This window comes from Pongo abelii, chromosome 6, assembly GCF_028885655.2.
Source record: "Pongo abelii isolate AG06213 chromosome 6, NHGRI_mPonAbe1-v2.0_pri, whole genome shotgun sequence".
In the NCBI taxonomy this organism is placed as follows: Eukaryota; Metazoa; Chordata; class Mammalia; order Primates; family Hominidae; genus Pongo; species Pongo abelii.
Window position 1 is genome coordinate 88,666,815 of NC_071991.2, and position 20,599 is coordinate 88,687,413.

At 35.5% G+C, this 20,599-nt stretch overlaps 1 protein-coding gene across 7 annotated transcripts in view; it reads right to left on the reverse strand.

Moving 5' to 3' along the window:
• RUNDC3B (RUN domain containing 3B) overlaps positions 1-20,599 on the reverse strand; it is a 214,674-nt gene that overhangs the window by 24,631 nt on the left and 169,444 nt on the right. For 3 of the 7 annotated variants that reach the window (XM_009243044.4, XM_054559120.2, NM_001135535.1), the window contains 1 exon segment: positions 6,682-6,828. The exons of 2 other annotated variants lie outside the window; for them this stretch is intronic. In XM_009243044.4, the coding sequence (XP_009241319.1) occupies positions 6,682-6,828 (147 nt within the window). 7 annotated transcript variants of the gene reach the window in all.

The window sequence follows — 20,599 nt, forward strand, 5'->3', positions numbered from 1 at the left end:
GGCTCGCGCCTGTAATCCCAGCACTTTGGGAGGCCAAGGCGGGCGGATCACCCGAGGTCGGGAGTTCAAGACCAGCCTGACCAACATGGAGAAACCCCATCTCTACTAAAAATACAAAATTAGCTGGGCGTGGTGGTACATGCCTGTAATCCTAGCTACTTGGGAGGCTGAGGCAGGAGAATCACTTGAACCTGATAGGCAGAGATTGCAGTGAGCCAAGATCGCGCCACTGCACTCCAGCCTGAGCAACAAGAGTGAAACTCCATTTCAAAAAAAAAAAAAAAGGAAAAAAAAAAAGGAAAGAAAAAAAAGGCCTCAGCCTCCCAAGTAGCTGGGACTACAGGCGCCCGCCACCACGCCTGGCTAATTTTTTTGTATTTTTAGTAGAGACGGGGTTTCACCGTGTTAGCCAGGACGGTCTCAATCTCCTCACCTCACGATCCTCCCGCCTCAGCCTCTCAAAGTGCTGGGGTTACAGGAGTGAGCCACTGCGCCCCGTCAAAATCTTACCTCTTTAGCTAGAAAGGAAAGCAGGAACATAGGAATTTAAAAAGTAGTTAGAAATACATTTCCTTTCCAAATTATTTTTTTGTGCCCAATAGGTAAAAGTCTTACTTTTTAAGTTGAATGATAGCTCAAGATGAGTTTCTGACACTGATTTTTCATCATAAGAAAACTTGTTAGTATTTCTAAATTTTAAAAAATTATATATAGAAATAGTTACAAACAGTATAAAATACCCATAAGCAAAAAGACATAAAATTCATCTGAATATTGTAAGGACTGAAAAAGTCTGACAGTACACATTTACAATAATCTCCAACACTACAACCCACTACAGGGAAAAAACTCTGTAAAAGCAGCTTCTAACAATAGTAACATGAAATAAGCTTTCTGCGTGACCTACTGAGGTTCTTTTAGAATATCACTTTCCGAATCCAAAGTGGTGTTAGAGCCTTTCTCCCCTTTAATTTGTCACAGTGAACAATTACTGAGTTTATAATTTTGCTTAACCAAATACCAATGAATATGGAAATAGAATTTGGTAGATGATGTTCTGAAGCAATAATAAAAATTACAACCCAAAATTAAGTACCTCATTCATAAAATATTAAGAACTGTACCTTACAGTATCTTCTTTGCATGAAAATGACTACAAATCCACTATCTAGGAGGAAACGAATTCAGTTGTTTCAGTAATGGCTAAGAATGGGTTTGGTTTCCTCATTTTTACCTGATTTCCAATGTGACTGACAGCTCCATCTGACAAACATTTTGTAGTCATGCGGTAACGGTAACCGATCTATAAGAGTTCTGTCTTTATAAGGCCATGACTAAGCCCTATCTTAGAATCCCAGACTCATTAACATCACACAGTAAGATCGAAAGTAACTCAGCAGATACATTAATCCAATTAACAGCTATTACTCTTTCTCAGAAGATAATTTTTTACATACAAGTAGTTGAATCAAAATAAGAACTCAAGACAGTAAGAGTCATTATTCTAATTATACAAAAATCTGTAGTTTAATCTTTACCTTTCCATTGTTAAATATAATATTTATTTATTTACTTATTTATTTGAGATGGAGTCTCACTCTGTTGCCCAGGCTAGAGTGCAATGGCACGATCTTGGTTCACTGCAAGTTCTGCCTTCCAGGTTCAAGTGATTCTCCTGCCTCAGCCTCCCAAGTACCTGAGATTATAGGTGTCAGCCACCATGCCTGGCTAATTTTTGTAGTTTTAGTGGAGATGCGGTTTCACCATGTTGACCAGGCTAGTCTCGAACTCCTGACCTCAAGTGATCTGCCCACTGTGGCCTCCCAAAGTGCTAGGATTACAAATGTGAGCCACTGTGCCCAGCCATTGTTAAACATAATTTAAATTAAACTTGTAGGAATTATGTCATGGGCATTTGGGAAAATCTACTAAATTCAACATCTAACTATTTGAACATTTTTAAACCTTAAATATAAACATCTATACATGAGATTGGATATCAAGTAGAGGCAAATCAAAAGGAAATTCAGAAATAATCCTGAATTTGTTAATCAATTTTCTACAATCTTATATTTTATATCAATAATCAGAAGTAAATGATTAATCTATGCATTTGCCCAGTATTGTGTTAAGGTTAATAATAATTTATCCAGTAGTCATTGGGCAACAGACAGTGTGATACACAGAAGGAGATGAGCATTATCCAAAAAAGAAATATATGTATGTTGTATATACAGAAGCACATGAATGTACATCGAGACACATATATACTTTTTGTTCTTTGTTTTCACAGAAATATGTCTAAAGAACAAAATAATCATTTGCTACAGGAGAATATCTATATTCTCTTAATTTATTCAAATCAACAGAAGGATGCAAGGAAAGCCTAACAGGGAAGGGTATATATGAGTTATGTCAATGCCCAGTTTACAAGTTGCAAAAGATTTCTGCAATTAGGGTCTCCTACTCCAAAAATATTTGAAAGACATAAATGGGAAAGAGAACTGTGAATACATATGAAGTGAAAGTCATTATAAAAAATTAAAAGCCAGCCGGGCGCGGTGGCTCATGCCTGTAATCCCAGCACTTTGGGAGGCCAAAGTGGGTGGGTCATGAGGTCAAGAGATCGAGGCCATCCTGGCCAACATGGTGAAACCGCATCTCTACTAAAAAATACAAAAAAAATTAGCTGGGCGTGGTGGCAGGTGCCTGCAGTCCCAGCTACTCAGGAGGCTGAGGCAAGAGAATCACTTCAACCCGGGAGGCAAAGGTGGCAGTGAGCCGAGATCGTGCCACTGCACTCTAGCCTGGCGACAGAGTGAGACTCCACTAAAAAAAAAAAAAAAAAAAAAAAATTAAAAGCCTAAATAGTAGATCATGAAAGCATATAAGAGCTCATGATTCTCGATAATTTTGCAATGTGAATTATGGCCAAATTGAGAAACGATAATTTGAAAAGACTAAAAAAGCTTAAGTAGAAAATATAAATATGATGACAACGAATCTGATCTTTTGGGATAAGAATGGGTGAGTTAGGCAATAATCTAATAAGATTATGAAGATTATGTAACAGATAACCTACCAGGATTATTTAACAAACTCATGTGACCTAGACTTTACATATATATAAAGATATTAAAACAGAACTTACTGGAAACAAATAAGTAAATAATTTTTCTATGTGTGTGTTAAGGGAACATGTTTTATACACTTATTTATTGTTCGGTTTTTACAGTAAGCCTGTCATGCTTTAAATATTTAATATATCATGTTACATTGTTAAAGCATGACAGGCTTTTACAGTTAAAGTATTACAGGCTTTTACATGATATGTTAAATTGTTAAAGCATGTTAGGCTTACTATAAAAGCATGTATTTCAAACATGATATACATGTTTGAAATATAGGAAAAGATATAAAATCCAGCATAGCTTGCTGGGTCTAAGTAATCTTGCCAGGTCTAAGTAATCAATAAATAAACAAAATTATATTTTTAATATTTTATAAACAGCATAGTAAAGAGAAATAAATTTAAGATCTTCAATTATGAGAGGGATCCATTTCCATGAGTAGGTGACAATATGACCAAATTATTCAATGGCTTAATTTAAGACTAACAAATTCATTAAATCAAACAACACACTATTGTTAAACAAACAGGAGGCCATTAGCCTAAGGCTGTCCCCCTACTCTGAGATCCTAGCAACAAACTGCTACCTAACTTAGTAAACAAACCAAAGCCTAATTCAGCAGATTTTTTGTAACAAACAGCCTGGTTTCAGCTAATCACAAACAGCTGAGATTCAGCTAATCCTAGGCAGCAAACTAATCACACCATGCTAAATAAGGTATTTGCTTAGCTGTAGCCAATCAGATGATTTCTCTAATTTGCTTTTGTTTGGCCTATAAAAGCTTCCTACATCTACTGCTGGGCAGAGCTCTCTGAACCTTTTCTGGTTCTGAACGTCGCCTGATTCATGAATCCTTTGCTCAGCTAAACTCTGTATAACTTAATTTGTCTAAAGTTTTTCTTTTAACACTCTCTTCTTAAATTGTCTTTGGCTAGCTGGTTGAATGAAGTTACAGAGTTCCTAGAGAAATAGCTATAGACATCCCATATCTTTACCAGGAAAAATCATCTACTATCATTAAAACTGTAATGAATTATAGGGTCAGTTTCTTTCTCCAGATTGTCAAGAGAGCTAATGTTCCTTATTAAAAAGGTTTTAGCCACCTCCTTCATAATTTGTAGTTTCTCTATAAATGTCTGTTGAACTTACTTAAGATATTGGTCAAATCAAAAGGAGCCAGTGATCAGGTAGTTCAAGAGCCTTGGCTTATATTAAAAGTTTGAAGAGAGAAAAAACTGGATCCTGATGAAAAGCTGTGATTGGTTTCAAACGTGATTTTTATGGTGAACTCCTCTATTCTGAAAATCCAAAGCCTCCATTTTATATGCGACAGTTGGATTTATTTATTCAGAACAACTAGGGATGGGTTGTTCACTTTAATTTTACATAAGGTTCAGAAAGTTTAGAAGTTAGGTGGGTATACACTCTCCAAACATTGAAGATACAGGATTACATTAGAGTAGAAACATAAGACTTTATAGAGTATAAATATTTACCGAGAAGCTAGCTATTAAATGCTAGCAATTTATTACCTCACTTGATCCTTATAATTCTGTTAGACAGGTATTATCCCCAGTACTACATGTGCAGAAAGAAAAGGGCAAGGAGAGGAAGTATTGCTCAGTGTTACACAGTAAGTAAGTAGCAGAGACTACTTACCAGTCCTGACTTTAAACTCTAGATAAAGTGATCTCTGTACAACACCCTAGCTGCATACTTTTTTGTTTGGGGATAGCAGTTTTGAGACAGGACCATACTAAAACAATACCAACATCTGAGGACAGGCCAGATTAAAGAATGATGCTAGGATGCCCCTTCTTAAGCTGGTGGAATAACTGAGTCAAGAAGTATAAAATCTAGATCCATGCTAAACAGATGAACAGGAAGTTTCCTTGCCTTCTTTTCTGAGACCACAATTACCTTATCTGCTGCTATAATACTTTGTAAAAATCAGCCATTATTGCAGATGGAGAAGTAAATTAAAAATAGATCTTCCACTTTAGACTTCTTACTGGCTCCTCAATAGATAACTCTGTAGATAGGGAAGTGTACACATCTTCTGGCTAAAATATTTTACCTCTATCTAATATGACAATGTGGATATTACAATAAAAAGGCATAGTCTTTTAACTTACCAGGATTTAATGTTATACTATTTTTTCAGTTAAAAAACAGGAGCATCTTATATGTCATATATAGATAAGGTAAGTGTACCAAGTATTGCAACAAATTTAATTTTTCAATCATAAATTAAAAATAGAAATAAAATAAATTCTTCATTAATTAAACCCACAGGAAGGTAAAATTATATACCAGGATGAGATATATTCTAGTTATTAATAACTTTCATAAGGGCATATAAGGGAACTAGATCCCAATTTATGAAATATCAAAAGTCAGTACCTTGAATCATACTAAGAAGTATGGTTTAGTAGATATTGAAGAGATTCTACTGATTTATTCTGCAAATAATGTGTTCATCTTTTCCTACTTATCTCTAATAATCAATGAAACAAGAAAAAGCATTGAAGTCTCCAGTACTTGTTTTTAATAACAAATAGTCAAATTTACTTTGAACTCTGCCTTTGATAGACAAAACACATCACAGAGTAAAGCAGGTGGAAATTGTTTGTACTAAAATATTCCTTGTAGAAATATCTGGCTACTAATAACCTAGTGAAAGGTACCCAAACAAGCACACATAGATATGTGACTCTAACAGGGAAATTTACAAGCAAGGACTCTAAAAGAGTAGAGAAAGAAACAAAAAGAGATAGGAAAAAGGGAGGAAAGACAAAGTAGAGAAAATACGAGAAAAGAGAGAAAGAGAGGGAAGGGAAAAAATCAAACAGAAGGGGATGAGAGGGAGGGATATCAGGAAAAATGGAAAATTAGCTTAAGATAGAAAAATAAAAATAGCGAAAAAATGATTAAGGTGGAAAAGTGGCTAAAAGCCAAAAGAGGGTAATACAACTTACAAGTTTCAAGATGAAGATTACCTAAAGGAAAACAGCCTAAGACTCTGCAGCTCTTTCAACATTAGGATACTGTAAGTAAATGAAATAGTCCTGAACACTGGGACAAAGAAATAAGAAAAAGATCTTGTGGCCCATAGGTGAAGTGATTATATCTTCTACAGTTTCTAAAAATCAGATTTATTGAAAATGAATAGAATTCTTCAGGCCCACCAGGAACAAGTAAATATCTTTCTATTCCTTCAAATTGTGTTTTATGACAAGTGGGAAAATTAGTCCTAAGGCAAATACCACACCAATGATAGAATTCAAAAATAGATGGCTCATTAAACACAAGCTCATAGATTTAACTGAAGGACTGGCTGAAGATTCAACTAAAGGAAAAGTAGACAGCTGGTACAATATGGCATAAGAATTTCTCAGATAATCTAACCTTACCAAAGTAGTCCTAAATCTTGTCTTTGCTCTAAGATAATAATATGTTCAGAAAGAATAACTGAGAAACCAAAGCAGATAGCCATATGTTTTGGTACAACTAACTATTAATTAGTTGGAAAAAAAAGTATTACACTTACTCATACCACTGTTTATTGTGTTTTCGGTAAAGCAACGTATCCAAGGCAACAGCATTGACATCCAGAGCTCCTGGGGAAGGCCACTGGTTGGTGAGATGGGCAGTTAACTCTTGTCTCGATCTTAAATCATTATTCTTTAGCACAGTCCTGTGAATATTAAGATGGTGAGTGCTTTTGTCTTCACTGTTCTACAATGGCAGAGGAACCTAATGGTATCAATTTAGGCCCCCAAAATTTATCTTATAAAATTGGTTTGTTAATAGATTGTGAACAGAACTACAGCAAGGATGGTTGGGACAATGACTGTTCTTTCTCCTGCAATTTGTGTTCTTCATTTTTTTTTCCACTGGTTACAACAAATCACTACTTGTGAAATTTAGACTTACTATCTTTTCACATTATTACTAAGTACTAAAAGACCCAAGTAGCATTTTATATCTTAATTAAAAGGAAGTGATATCTTAAAAATACAGGTTATCAAGCCAATTAAAATATTTAATAAGTAAAGATTCCATGTGTATGATTTCCTAGCTTCAAAACTCAGACACAGTCTATGAAAGTATTTTAATTCAAGTAAAGGAAAAGTGATTAAAATGAAAAAAAAAACTGACTGCAAAAAAATATAAAATAAAAAAAATCCATGAGATTCTCATAACTATTTTTTCTTTTCTTTTTAACACACTATTGCCGGCTTGAATCCCATAACTGTTTTTGATGGAAGTGACTACTGATAAATCTTCATGAAAATGATTAAATCAATGACAACTACACTGAGCAGTATAATCCACTGTAAATGTTTTAACTACAGAATGAAGCCATTATAACAATCCATGGTTTTAATTTTTATAGAACTGTTACTTGCTAATATCAACTTAGAAAAGAATTTGCTTTTTGCCAAAATTTCAGACTTCAAAAACCAACTGATCATTGTCACAGGATTAATTCAACATTTAAGTTGATGGTTAAAAAAGAATTTTAAAGCAAAGGTCTTACTCTACCTCTAAAAGGCCTTAAAGTACCATTTAGGTAACCTGCATCCTCCAACAGGAGTCCATGGCTTTAGTGTGCCAATGTTCTAAGCCATCAATTCAGAAGCAGGGAAGTAATATGTGCCTGCCACTAACTTCCACAGATGAAAGTCCTGTTGTGGGTAACAGAGAGGTAAGTCAGTGAGGTAAGGGCAGCACAATACTGCACTAAAGAAAATCAGCCTGCACGCCACCCCTGGCTGTTTACAGTGATACTAATGGAATAGCTATATTTCATATGTCTCTAACAGGCTACAGATGGATATTTCTGATTTTATGGGGTATCTGTGTGCACTGAAAAATACTTGTTCCACTATGTCCACAAGGAATCATTATCTGATGTAGAAACTAGATTCTGTCTCAGGATGGAATACTAAAATAGGCCAAAGTTAGTGAGAATGTATCCCATTAAGATATGATTTTAGCCTAGTGGCCACAATTTCATTTCAGTGGAAAAGAAATTTTTAAAAGGACTTTTAAAGTACTTAAACATTTTTTTAAAAATGAAAACAGTAAAGCTTTACAAAGAGAGTGACTGGGAAAATTTTAAGACTGACAGGAAAATCATGCAAAACAAAAATAGGAATTATTGACCAGAGAATCTATTATGATAAACCACCATTATTTTGGATTCTCTTAGGTTTTTCTCTATCATATATTCCATTTCTTGAGGGAATCTAGTGAACATTACTGGAAAACTCAATTTCAATGTCATAATTGGCTTACAGGAAATTTTCAGGCAGAATGTGAGAAAAGCAAAGGTGCATCTGTGAGGAAATGGCACTGGTAGAACACAGTTATTAATAGTAATTGAACAACCTCCTATTTAGAATATATTCTTTCTGGAAAGGGAAAAGTTTTATACCTCATTAAATGGAAAAGAGAACTGAAGTTCCACAACAGTTTTTATATAACTGTTGTCCACGGAGATTTTTGCCTAATGACAAACTAAGGTACTGTCTTTAGACCTTTGTCCTTAGAAATACTAATGATGTTTTCTATGAGCAGCTGCCTGGTCCTCTGAAACAGGAGATAATAGATCGCAGCTAATGGAATAGGCGTAGTTTTCCTCCCACACAGCATCTATTTCCCATCTTTTGTGAGGAATGTGGAGACAACAAATCCTGGCACTTGCTCTGCCACTATGAAGAGGAAAGGTTCCTGGAGAATCCTTGTGTAAGGCCTTTTCTTTCATCACTCAAGTACACTATGGGACAGGCAAGTGAATTAAGTTAAGTTGAGAACCTCATCCTTGTATTTTTGAATCTTGACTAGAGTCTGTTTAGAGTAATAAATAAACAGAGCAGTTCATTCAGTTTAGCGGTGGGTCCCTGAACAGAATGGACCAGCAAAGAGACATTACTGTAGTTCCTGCTTCCAGCCCTCTGGGGTAACTCAGTCTCCTTCTTTCTAAGCCTATTTATCCAGTCTTTCTATCCATTCTGTGAGTTGCTGATCTCTTTACAATGAATTCTATTTGTGCACAAGAATTGATTGTGGTTGTTTGCAACCAAAGAATCCTATCACTTACCCTAGAACAAGTGAAATATACCCAGTTAATATCAAAACCTATTCAAAGGTAATCCAATTAATGTTAATATGAAGAATAATGATATTTTTCTTAATTGGCCAAGCTTAAAAATGGTTTCAACTTAAGTTACTCAATAATTGCTATTATTTAATGGTATTAAATCAGTCATAAAGGTTAAAATATGTGATATTTAACTTTAATTAAAATGCTAACCAATGCTGAAATTAGTCTATCTAAAAACTGAATTATTTTATATGTGATAAATTCTATTTATCACTTATCTATAAGTCAGTTTCTCATTCCCTCATTAAGACAATGATTCTATAGAAGGTACACTGAAGGAAAATTGTTTAATTTATTATGAAAGTAGCAAGAGTAGAATTATCACAGCTAATTTTCAGAACTTCCCCGTGGTATCTACCTCTAAATTTCTAGATAGGTAATTTCTCTTTAGATTCTCAATAGGAATTATTTAGGAATTTGGCTCCTCAAAATAACATAATTTAATTTTATTACTGCAATGACTCAAAACCATTAAAGAAAGGATCTCTTCATATGGATTTTAAGCTACATATAATCCCATCAAGCCTAACTTTGAGGCAGGTTCTGACACTTGTAAAGCTTAAATACAGCTACTGAGACAGCAAGTTGCAAGGCTACTCTATTAGGGAAAAATATTTAAAACTCAAGTTTACTTATATACTGAAAGTATTATCATCTCCTTGTGTTTGCTCTCCCAGCATTAACTATATCCTTATTATTATTCAAAAGATCCAAATTCCATCCATCTTCCAAGGTTCTTTTGGTTTTCTACCTCATTCAAAAAGATCTTCAGACTACTTCTGTTCATAATGATACAACTTGTATTGCTTTGTGGTGAGTCTCATACACTATAATAATCAATTATTTAAATATTTTAATGTTTTATGGATCTTCTACTTTGATTATAAGCTACTTGGGAACAGCAGCTTTGTTTCATATTTATTCACTGTAAATGGTTATCATAATATCGGACATATTGCTGAATCTCTTCAACACACAATTCACATGACCACTAAATGAAAACTTTTCCAGCTTGAGGCCTTATATGGATTCTTGCTGATTTCCCATATATTACCTCATAACAAAAAGTAAAGTTTTAAACTAAAAATTTAGATTAAATCCGCAAAATATTCACAGACAGCATTTTCATGACAATCAAAAAAATATATTCACAATGAATATCAAGTAAATGTATTAGGTAGGCAGTGGAGGACACACTTAAAATACGTGAAGAAGCAATCATCTAAAAGTCTTTGTGATGTATTTTTCATGAGAAACATCCTCATAGAAGAGGGAGTATAGAAAGTACAATTTAAATTCTCCTTCCTTATTATACTCTACCGCTTCTAATAATTGGCTTCTAGATCCTTGAGGAATCCCTTTATCTTGCTTTTGCATAAAGATCTTTTACTCTGCAGATAAAAATCTGTCATTTGAAAGTAAAGTTTGGTTTCTTATATGTAATTATGTTGAAGTATGTGTCAGTTTATCAATTGACTATTTCATGTGATCTATAAATATAACCTCAATTTTTTGACCTGAATGTGTCTTTGATGGATATATGTAAATTCAAAATACTGTGGATTTATAAACCCAAAACTTCTCAAGTGAAAAATGGAGTCTAGCTCTCCTGCAAAATTTTTAGAAACAAAACTATAGTTTTCAGTTAAGATTCAAAGAGCTGTTTTATTTTTCGAAGGAAAAATAGTTCCACATCTTAAGCAAGCCCTTCTGGGAATGACAGAAAAAGTCAATAAATACAATTTATTCTGTGGAACCTAGCTAACCCCTGAAAAGTTCCTATATCTTCTAAATATATAATTCATAGCTATGTATAAATATGTATTTTGCCACTGACGCTTTATTCTTTTTAGATTTATAATTTTTCTTATGTTTTTTAAACATTTTTATTTTATTTTATTCATTATTTATTGAGTAGGGTCTCAGTCTGTCACCCAGGGTGAAGTGCAGTGATACGATCATGGCTCTCTTCAGCCTCAAACTCCCGGGGTCAAGTAATCCTCCCACCTCCATCTCCCAAAGAGCTGGGACCACAGGTGTGCATCACCACTCTTTGCTGAGGCGGGGTCTCCCTATGTTGCCCAGGCTGGTCTCAAACTCCTGGGCTCAGGTGGCATGCCTACCTAGGCCTCCTAAAGTGCTGGGATTACAGGCGTGAGCCACTATGCCTTGCCTTAATTTGTATTTTTAATTTTTGTGGGTACATAATAGGTGTGTATATTTATGAGTTACATGAGATATTTTGACAGAGGCATGTAATAATCACACCAGGGTAAATGCGGAATCCATCACCTCAAGCATTTAACCTTTGTGTTACAAACAATCTGATAATACTCTTTTGGTTATTTTTAAATGTATAATTAAATTACTTTTGACTATAGTCACTCTGTTGTGCTAGCAAACACTAGGTCTTATTCTAATTTTTTTGTATCCATTTACCCACTTTCCCTCCCTCATAAGACTCGTATGATTATTGTTAATTTATCTTTTTTTTGAGACAGGGTGTTGCTCTGTTGCCCAGGCTGGAGTGCAGTAGCACAATCATGGCTTGTTGCAGCCTCAACCTCTCAGTCTCAAGTGATCCTTCCACCTCTCAGCCTCCCAGTAGCTGGGACTACAAGCATGCAACCACCATGACCAGCTAAGTTTTGTACCTTTTATAGAGACCCAGGTTTTGCCCTGTTGTCCAGGCTGGTCTCAAACTCCTGGGCTCAAGTGATCCGCCAACCTTGGCCTCCCAAAGTGCTGGGATTACAGGTGTGAGCCACTGCAGCCGGTCTATTAGTTTATCTTGACTAAGTACAGAGCAATACAATGCAATACAATATAATGCAATACAATAAGACTCTGGATTAATTATAAACACCAAGGACTTTTCATTATGGACGCTTTATATCGTTTCAGGAGGAAATTATTTTCTCATTGTTTTTGAAAAAACAAATTCAGCAAAAATGCAGTTATTTACTGTCTCTTTCAAAAACAGCTTTCCATATCTCACTTGTTCATTATGTAATTTGCTAAAATTCAATTTGTGAAGATTTATCACATGACTTTGAGTCATCAAAAAGGGTATATTTACCTCTCTCCTCTAATAATGGAGAAGGTGTTTTACAGAAATATTAATTTTTTTTGAAACAGAGTCTTGCTCTGTCGCCCAGAGGGAGTGCAGTGGCACAATCTCAGTTCACTGCAACCTCCACCTCCTGAGTTCAAGCAATTCTCCTGCCTCAGCCTCCCAAGTAGCTGGGACTACAGGTATGTGCCACAACGCCCAGCTAATTTTTTTTTTCTTTTTGTATTTTTACTAGAGACAGGGTTTCACCATGTTGGCCAGGCTGGTCTCAAACTTCTGGTCTCAAGTGATCCACCCGCCTCAGCCACCCAAAGTGTTGAGATTACAGTTGTGAGCCACCACGCCCAACCGGAATATTAATTTTTAAATAGAGGCTCATCCCAGGTAAAAATGGAACAGTCCCAATAAAAGTTATTTCAGTTTTCCCAGAAAAACGATTTGCTTCGAATAGTACTTGACTTAAAATTTTATCTCACTGGTCTTCCTCACATGATGTTTTGCATCCATGTTTCTGTATGTGCTATTCTCTGTACCCAGAATACCCTTTTTTTCTTCCTATCCCTTGGTCATGTGGGGAACTCCTGAAAAACCCTGCTCAAATATCAACTTCTTAGTGATGGTTTCCCTGGATCATCATTACTGTGCTACTTCTATAGTGTATATACAAGCTGAGCCTTCCTAATTTGAAAATCCAAAATGCTCCAGAATCCACAACTTCCTCAGAAGCAACGTGACACCACAGTGAAAAATTCCACACCTGACCTCATGTGAAGTGTTGCAATTAAAACACACTCAAAATTTTGTATCACGTGCAAAATTATTACAAATATTGTATAAATTATCTTCAGACTTAATGTGTATAAGGTGTACATAAAACATAAAGGAATTTTGGCTGGGTACAGTGGCTCACACCTGTAATCTCAGCACTTTGGGAGGATCACTTGAGCCCAGAAGTTCGAGACCAGCCTGGACAACACAGTGAGACCCTATCTATACAAAAAGTTTTAAAAATTAGCTGGGCAAGGTGGTACATGCCTGTAGTCCCAGCTACTTGAAAGGCTGAGATGGGAGGATCACTTAAGCCTGGAGGTCAAGGCTGCAGTGAGCTGTGATTGTGCCACTGCACTCCAGCCTGGATGACAGAGGCCCTGTCTCAAAAAAAAAAAAAAGAAAAGACGAGTGGAGAAATGAGGATGTTTGTACACTGTTGGTGGGAATGTAAATTAGTACGTTCATTATGGAAAACTGCATGGTGGTTCCTCAAAAAACTGAAAATAGAATTACTATATGATCCAGCCATCCTACTTCTGGGTACCTGAATGATTTGAAATCAGTATGTTGAAGAGATTCTGCACAATTATGTCCACTGTAGCGCTATTCACAATAGCCAAGTTATGGAATAAACTTAAGTGCCCATCAATAGTGAGTGAACAAAGAAAATGTGATACGAGGTCTTCTAAAAGATCTAGAAATCCATATTCTAGACTTTGATAGTAATACTTAGCCAATTCAAAGTTATTCTCTTGTTCATTTATTTGATTCTTTTTCTTGTGGCTCCAGGCTTGAGGGTTATCCTCTCCCCTTTACTTTGCTTCTTCCTCACCCAAGACGCTGTGCCAATGCTCATGATGTGGTTATACTTTCAGCTGTTGGACATGTATAAGGATCTAACCCCTGAAATCTAAGGATGTAACATCTGTGGTTCCAAGTATTCCAATGCAACTTCAAAGCTCCATGACCTGAAGTAATTTTTAATTTTGATAAGACAATATATTTAAAGCCCTTGGGCTATGAGGAAAGTTTTGAAAGTGTGAGTGAGCAATTTTGATGCTAGAAAAATTACTAGCATCAGCAATATAGCAAATTGTTGTAATTTTCCATTTACCACTTATTGTCTGATTTGTGTAATTCTTTTTTTTTTTTTTTGAGACAGAGTCTCACTCTGTCACCCAGGCTGGAGTACAGTGGCGCAATCTTGGCTCACTGCAACCTCCGCCTTCCAGGTTCAAGTGATTCTCTTGCCTCAGCCTCCTGAGTAGCTGGGACTACAGGCACACGCCACCACGCCTAGCTAATTTTTGTACTTTTAGTAGAGACGGGGTTTCACTATGTTGGCCAGGATGGTCTTGATCTCTTGACCTCGTGATCCACCCACCTCAGCCTCCCAAAGTGCTGGGATTTCAGGCATGAACCACCGCGCCTGGCCTTGTGTAATTCTTAAGATGTACTCCAGTCTTGCTTGTGAGTACTTAAATGTGCTCCAGTACTATTTGTGACACGGCACACTGAGAAAATCATAGGCTATCAATCTTCATGAAAATAACTATAGTAATACAGAATTTTATGTTAATGGAAAGAATACCTAGGTAGCAATTACTGAAGGTCAAAGAAAGGGAAAGTAACCAAAGATAAAGGTGTTACATATACTCTAACCCCTGACTCCCTTAGGAAAAGCAGGAAAACAGAACTGCCTACCTCCAGCTTCTCTTTACTACTTTGGAAGAGGTATCTGACAGATGCTATCTGTTTATTGTTGGTCCTTGCCCTCTACTCAACATAAACTCTATAAGGGTAGGAACTATATGTTTAATTCATTCTTGAATCACCAGCAACTAGAACTGGGCCTGACTCACCATACTTTCTCAATAAATATCTGTTAATAAAACAATATCAGAGAAGTTACAAAAGCAATTTAATACCAAGAGGAGTAATGAGAATTTCTTCTTCTTTATTCATTTAAAGCTTCCTGGAGTTGGAAAATGCGTATATGGCTTGTGAATATCCTAACTTCTTCATGATTAATATTACAATGTTCTTCATTCATGTTATTTTCTTTTTTAACTTTAGATATAGTCATGGGATAAAGATTTACTTTATATAACTTTACAATTATTTCCCTTTAAATAAAACATATTGAAAGAAGCAACCTTAAAAGGAGACAGATGTCCAAAAATTATAAGTTATTTACCTATTTACCAGTGAAATATTCCTGCCCAAAAAGTTAAACCTAAATCTAACCAGTCTCTGAAAGCAGCAATGGTTTTCAACCCTGGCTGCACTTTAGAACGTGACACTATCCTTTAAGAAGAAAGGGACATTAATGAGTAATTTAGAACTTAAAAAGAAATCAAGTGACTCATTATTTGCCCCATTTTAAAATGTAAAATAAACCCTGGCTCCTTAGAGGAGTGAATGATGCAGGTGTGGGGCACTAAATATACAAGATGAGCTTGGGATATCTTGTGCTAGAAAGTAAGAGTTATCAAAAACAAATGGTTCATATTAGAAGGACACAAGATTCAACATAAAGGAGCCTCAGTTAGACAAAAATGGGGCAATTTGAGCATCAAAAATAAAAAGAACTGTAAGTGATAGAAGCACAATAAAAACACTTCTACTATAATGCAGGAACAAACAAAACAAACAAGAAGTGTTTTGCAATATCATATACAAAATGGGTGGCCTATGGGGAGGTCAGGCTCAGAAGATGACAATTCAAAACCTAATCATCTTTCTAACTAGAACACAGAGGAAAACAATAACAATCCTAATAAAATTACAAACTCAATTTAAAAGGTTTGTTAAATTCCCATATAGAAAAGAAATATTTCAATAAATCTGGATTTTAACAACAACAAACTGAAAGCCTTTGACAGAAGAGAGTAAGGAAGGGTTGAGGATGCTGGGGTTGAGGCTTGCCATGAAGGCAAGGGAAAAATGCACAAAGATGGAGTAAATACAGAGCAAGCACCTCCAAGTCTTAGCTAAATGAAACCAGTGGAATGCAAGGTGATAATGTACAATGAGAGAATGCCATCTGTTGGTGGCTTGTAGTATTTGACTGTATTCGTGTATTTTGCATTCAGCTGGTGTCACTTGTTGAGGCACATTAACCTATGAATCAAGGGATTTCCTTGCTACACTGACATCATTCCTTTATTTATAAATCTTGTGTAAGTTAATTCGCATTGTAAAAGAATTCTAACTGTAACAAGTTCAAAATAATAAAAGGAGGAAAAATAAGAAACAAAAATCATCATCTCATTAGAAACCATTAAAAAGAAGCAGGACATCAGTGTCTTACTCTAAAACTTAACAATATTCCATAAGAAGTGAATTTAAGGGCAACCACCAAAAAACCCTAACTGACGAGGGAAAGTTCTTCTTTATAGTTAATTCCAGACAATAAGTATGAAATGACTAACAGCTGGGAAATCACCCTTTACAAACCCTAATTAATCAACTGCTTTAGGCAATGTTCACCCAATTAAGCCATTAAATGAAAGGCTGACAGGAACTTTTCCATAGGAGAAACTAGGCTGTCACCACCTGAATCCACTGCCTGACCTTATAATCACTAAAAGTGGGACAACCAGTGTGCTTCAAATATGATACAATGTGAAGTTCACAGCATCATCTATAAAATACTCCTGCTAAAAAAATTTAAACTTAAATTTAACCCAGCCCCATAGAGCAGCAGTTCTCAGCCCTGACTGCCCATCAGAAACACCCAGAAAACCATCAGAAACGACTTTAAAAGTTTAATTTTCTAGTACCCACATTAAAGAGAAACAAATTTTAATAATGTACTTATTTAACCAAATCTATTCAGGATGCGATGCAGTCTATATATAAAGTTATTCATATTTTATATTCTTTAAACTCTGCTCCTTTACAGCTATGCCCCCAACCTTTTCCGTTACTGTCACAAAATTACATCTTTATACACTTTGTGCCCCCAAACATAAACTAATATTACTTTTAAACACATTAGTCCCATAAATTATGAAGAAAACAAAATGTGGAGTTACAAACCAAATTAGCTTTTAGACTAATAATTGTTTTCATTAAATGTATTAGTCTCTTAAGAGAAAACAAAAGTTGAGTTAGGAACCATTGTCACAATACTACAAGATTTTATAATTATCCATGGTATATCCTTACTGATACATTTATTTCTTCATACAGCTTTAAATTACTATCTGGTGTTCTTTAATTTTACCTTGCAGGACTCCCTCTTGCAAGGCAGGTCTAGTAGTAATGAATTTCTTCAGTTTATATTTATCCGGGAACACCTTAACTTCTTTCTCATTTTTGAAGGGCAGTTTTGCTGGCTATATGAAACATGGTTGACAGTTTTTTTCTTTTAGCACATTGAAAAATTTGCCCACTGCCTTCTGGCCTCCAGAATTTCTTTCTTTTTAAAATTTTTGTTGGTACAGAGTAGATATTATGTTTTTATGGGGTATGAGACATTTTGATACAAGTACACATTGTGTAATAATCACATCATGAAGAGTAGGGCCATCCCCTTAAACTTTTATCCTTTATGTTACCAGCAATCTGATTTTACTTTTAGTTATTTTTAAATATAAAATAAGATTATTATTGACTATAATCTGTTGTACTATCAAATACTAGGTCTTATTCATTCTAATTATTTTTTTTGTACCCATTAACCATCCCTACTTCCACCCCCAACTCCCCTCACTACTCTTCCCAGGCTCTGATAAACATCTTCCTACTCCCTATGTCCATTAGTTCAATTGTTTTGATTTTTAGATACCAAAAATATGTGATAACATGGAATATTTTTCTTTCTCTGCCTGGCTTATTTCACTTAACACAGTGACCTCCAATTCCATCCATGTTGTTGCAAATAACAGGATCTCATTCCTTTTTATGGCTGAATAGTACTCCATTATGTATAAGTACCACATTTTCTTTATCCATTCATCTGTGTATGGGCACTTAGGTTGCTTCCAAATCTTGGCTATTGTGAATCATGATGCAAAAACATGGGAGTGTAGATATTTCTTCAATATACTGATTGCCTTTCTTTTGGGTATATATCAAGGGGTGAGATTGCTGGATCATATGGGGTAACATTATTTATTTTTATTTATTTATTGTTTTGGAGACAAAGTCTCACTCTGACGCTCAGGCTGGAGTGCAGTGGCATGATCTCGGCTCACTGCAACCTCTACCTCCCAAGTTCAAGCAATTCTCCCTACCTCAGCCTCCCGAGTAGCTGGGACTACAGGCGTCCGCCACCATGCCTGGCTATTTTTCTTTTTTTTTTTTCTTTTTTTGTATTTTCAGTAGAGACGGGGTTTCCCCGTGTTGGCCAGGCTGGCCTCAAACTCCTGACCTCAGGTGATCCACTTGCCTTGGACTCCTAAAGTGTTGGATTACAGGCTTGAGCCACCGTGCCCGGCCATTATTTTTAATTTGTTGAGGAACCTCCAAACTGTTCTTCATAGTGGTTGTACTAATTTACATTCCCACCAACAGTGTACAAGGGTTTAGTTTACTCCACATCTTTGCCAGCATTTGTTATTGCCTATCTTTTGGATAGAAGCCATTTTAACTGGGGTGAGATGATATGTCATTGTAATTTTGATTTGCATTTCTCTGATGATCAGTGATGTTGAGCACCTTTTCATATGCCTGTTTGCCATTTGTATGTCTTCTTTTGAGAAATATCAATTCAAATCTTTTGCCCACTTTTTATTCAGATAATTTGATTTTTTTTCCTATTGAGTTGTTTGAATTCCTTATATTCTGATTATTAATACCTTGTCAGATGGATAGTTTGCAAATATTTTCTCCCACTATGTGGGGTTGCGTCTTTACTTTGTTGATTGTTTTCTTTGCTATGCAGAGGCTTTTTAACTTGCCTATGCAGAGGCTTTTTAACTTGCCTATGCTTGTGGGACACTATTATTCAAGAAGTTTTTCCCCAGACCAATGTCCTGGAGAGTGTCTTCAAAGTTTTCCTGTAGTAGCTTCATAGTTTGAGGTCTTAGTTATTTAAGTCTTTGACTGATTTTGATTTGATTTTTGTATATGGTGAGAGATACAGGTCTAGTTTCATTCTTCAGTATATGGATATCTGGTTTATTTATAGAAAACACTGTCTTTTTCCCCAGTGTATGTATTTGGCAACTTTGTCAAAAATCGATCACTGTAGGTATGTGGATTTGTTTCTTGGTTGTCTATTACATTCCATTGGTCTACACTTTTTTAATGTCAATACCATGCTTTTTTGGTTATGATAGCTCTGTAGTATAATCTGGTCAGGTAATGTGATTCTTCCAGTGTTCTTTTTGTTCAAGATAGCTTTAGCTATTCTGGGTCTTTTGTGGTTCCATAAAAATGTTAGGATTTTTTTTTTCTATTTCTATAAAGACTCTCACTGGTATTTTGATAGGAATTGCATTGAATCTGTAGATTTCTTTGGGTACTATGGACATTTTAATAATATTGATTCTCCTAATCCATGAACATGGAATATCTTTCTATTTTTTGGTGTCCTCTTCAATTTCTTTCATTAGAGTTTCACAGGTTTCTTTTTTTTTTTTTTTTTTTTTTTTAGACAGAGTCTGGCTCTGTCATCAGGCTGGAGTGCAGTGGCATCATCTCAGCTCACTGAAACCTCCGCCTCCTGGGTTCAAGCAATTCTCCTGCTTCCGCCTGAGTAGCTAGGACTATAGGCATGTGCCACCATGCCCAGCTAATTTTTGTATTTTTAGTAGAGATGGGGTTTCACCATGTTGGCCAGGATGATCTTGATCTCTTGACCTTGTGATCCGCCCGCCTCAGCTTCCCAAAGTGCTGGGATTACAGGCGTGAGCCACTGCGCCTAGCCTGTTTTACAGTTTTTATTGTAGAGAACTTTTACTTCCTTGGATAATTCTTAGGTATTTAATTTATGGCTATTGTAAATGGGATTACATTTGTTTATTTCATTTTTAGATAATTCATTGTTGGCATATAGAAATGCTCCTAATTTTTGTATGTTGATTTTGTATCCCGCAACTTTACTGAATTTGTTTATCAGTTTTAATAGTTTTTTGGTGGAGTCTTTAGTTTTTCCAAATATAACATTATATCATCTGCAAACAAGGATAATTGGACCTTTTTTCTTTCCAACTTGGATGACCTTTGTTTCTTTCCCTTCTCTGATTGCTCTAGCTAGGACTTCCAGTACTATTATTGAATGACAGCAGTGAAAGTAAATATTCATGTGTGCTCCAGATCTTACAGGAAAGGTTTTCACTTTTTCCCCATTCAGTATGATACTAGCTGTGGATTTGTTGTATATAGCTTTTATTATTTTGAGGTATGTTCCTTCTCAAAAAAAAACTCAGTTTTTTGAGTTTTTTTTAAAAATCATGAAGGAATGTTGAATGTTATCAAATGCTTTTTCAGCAATGATTG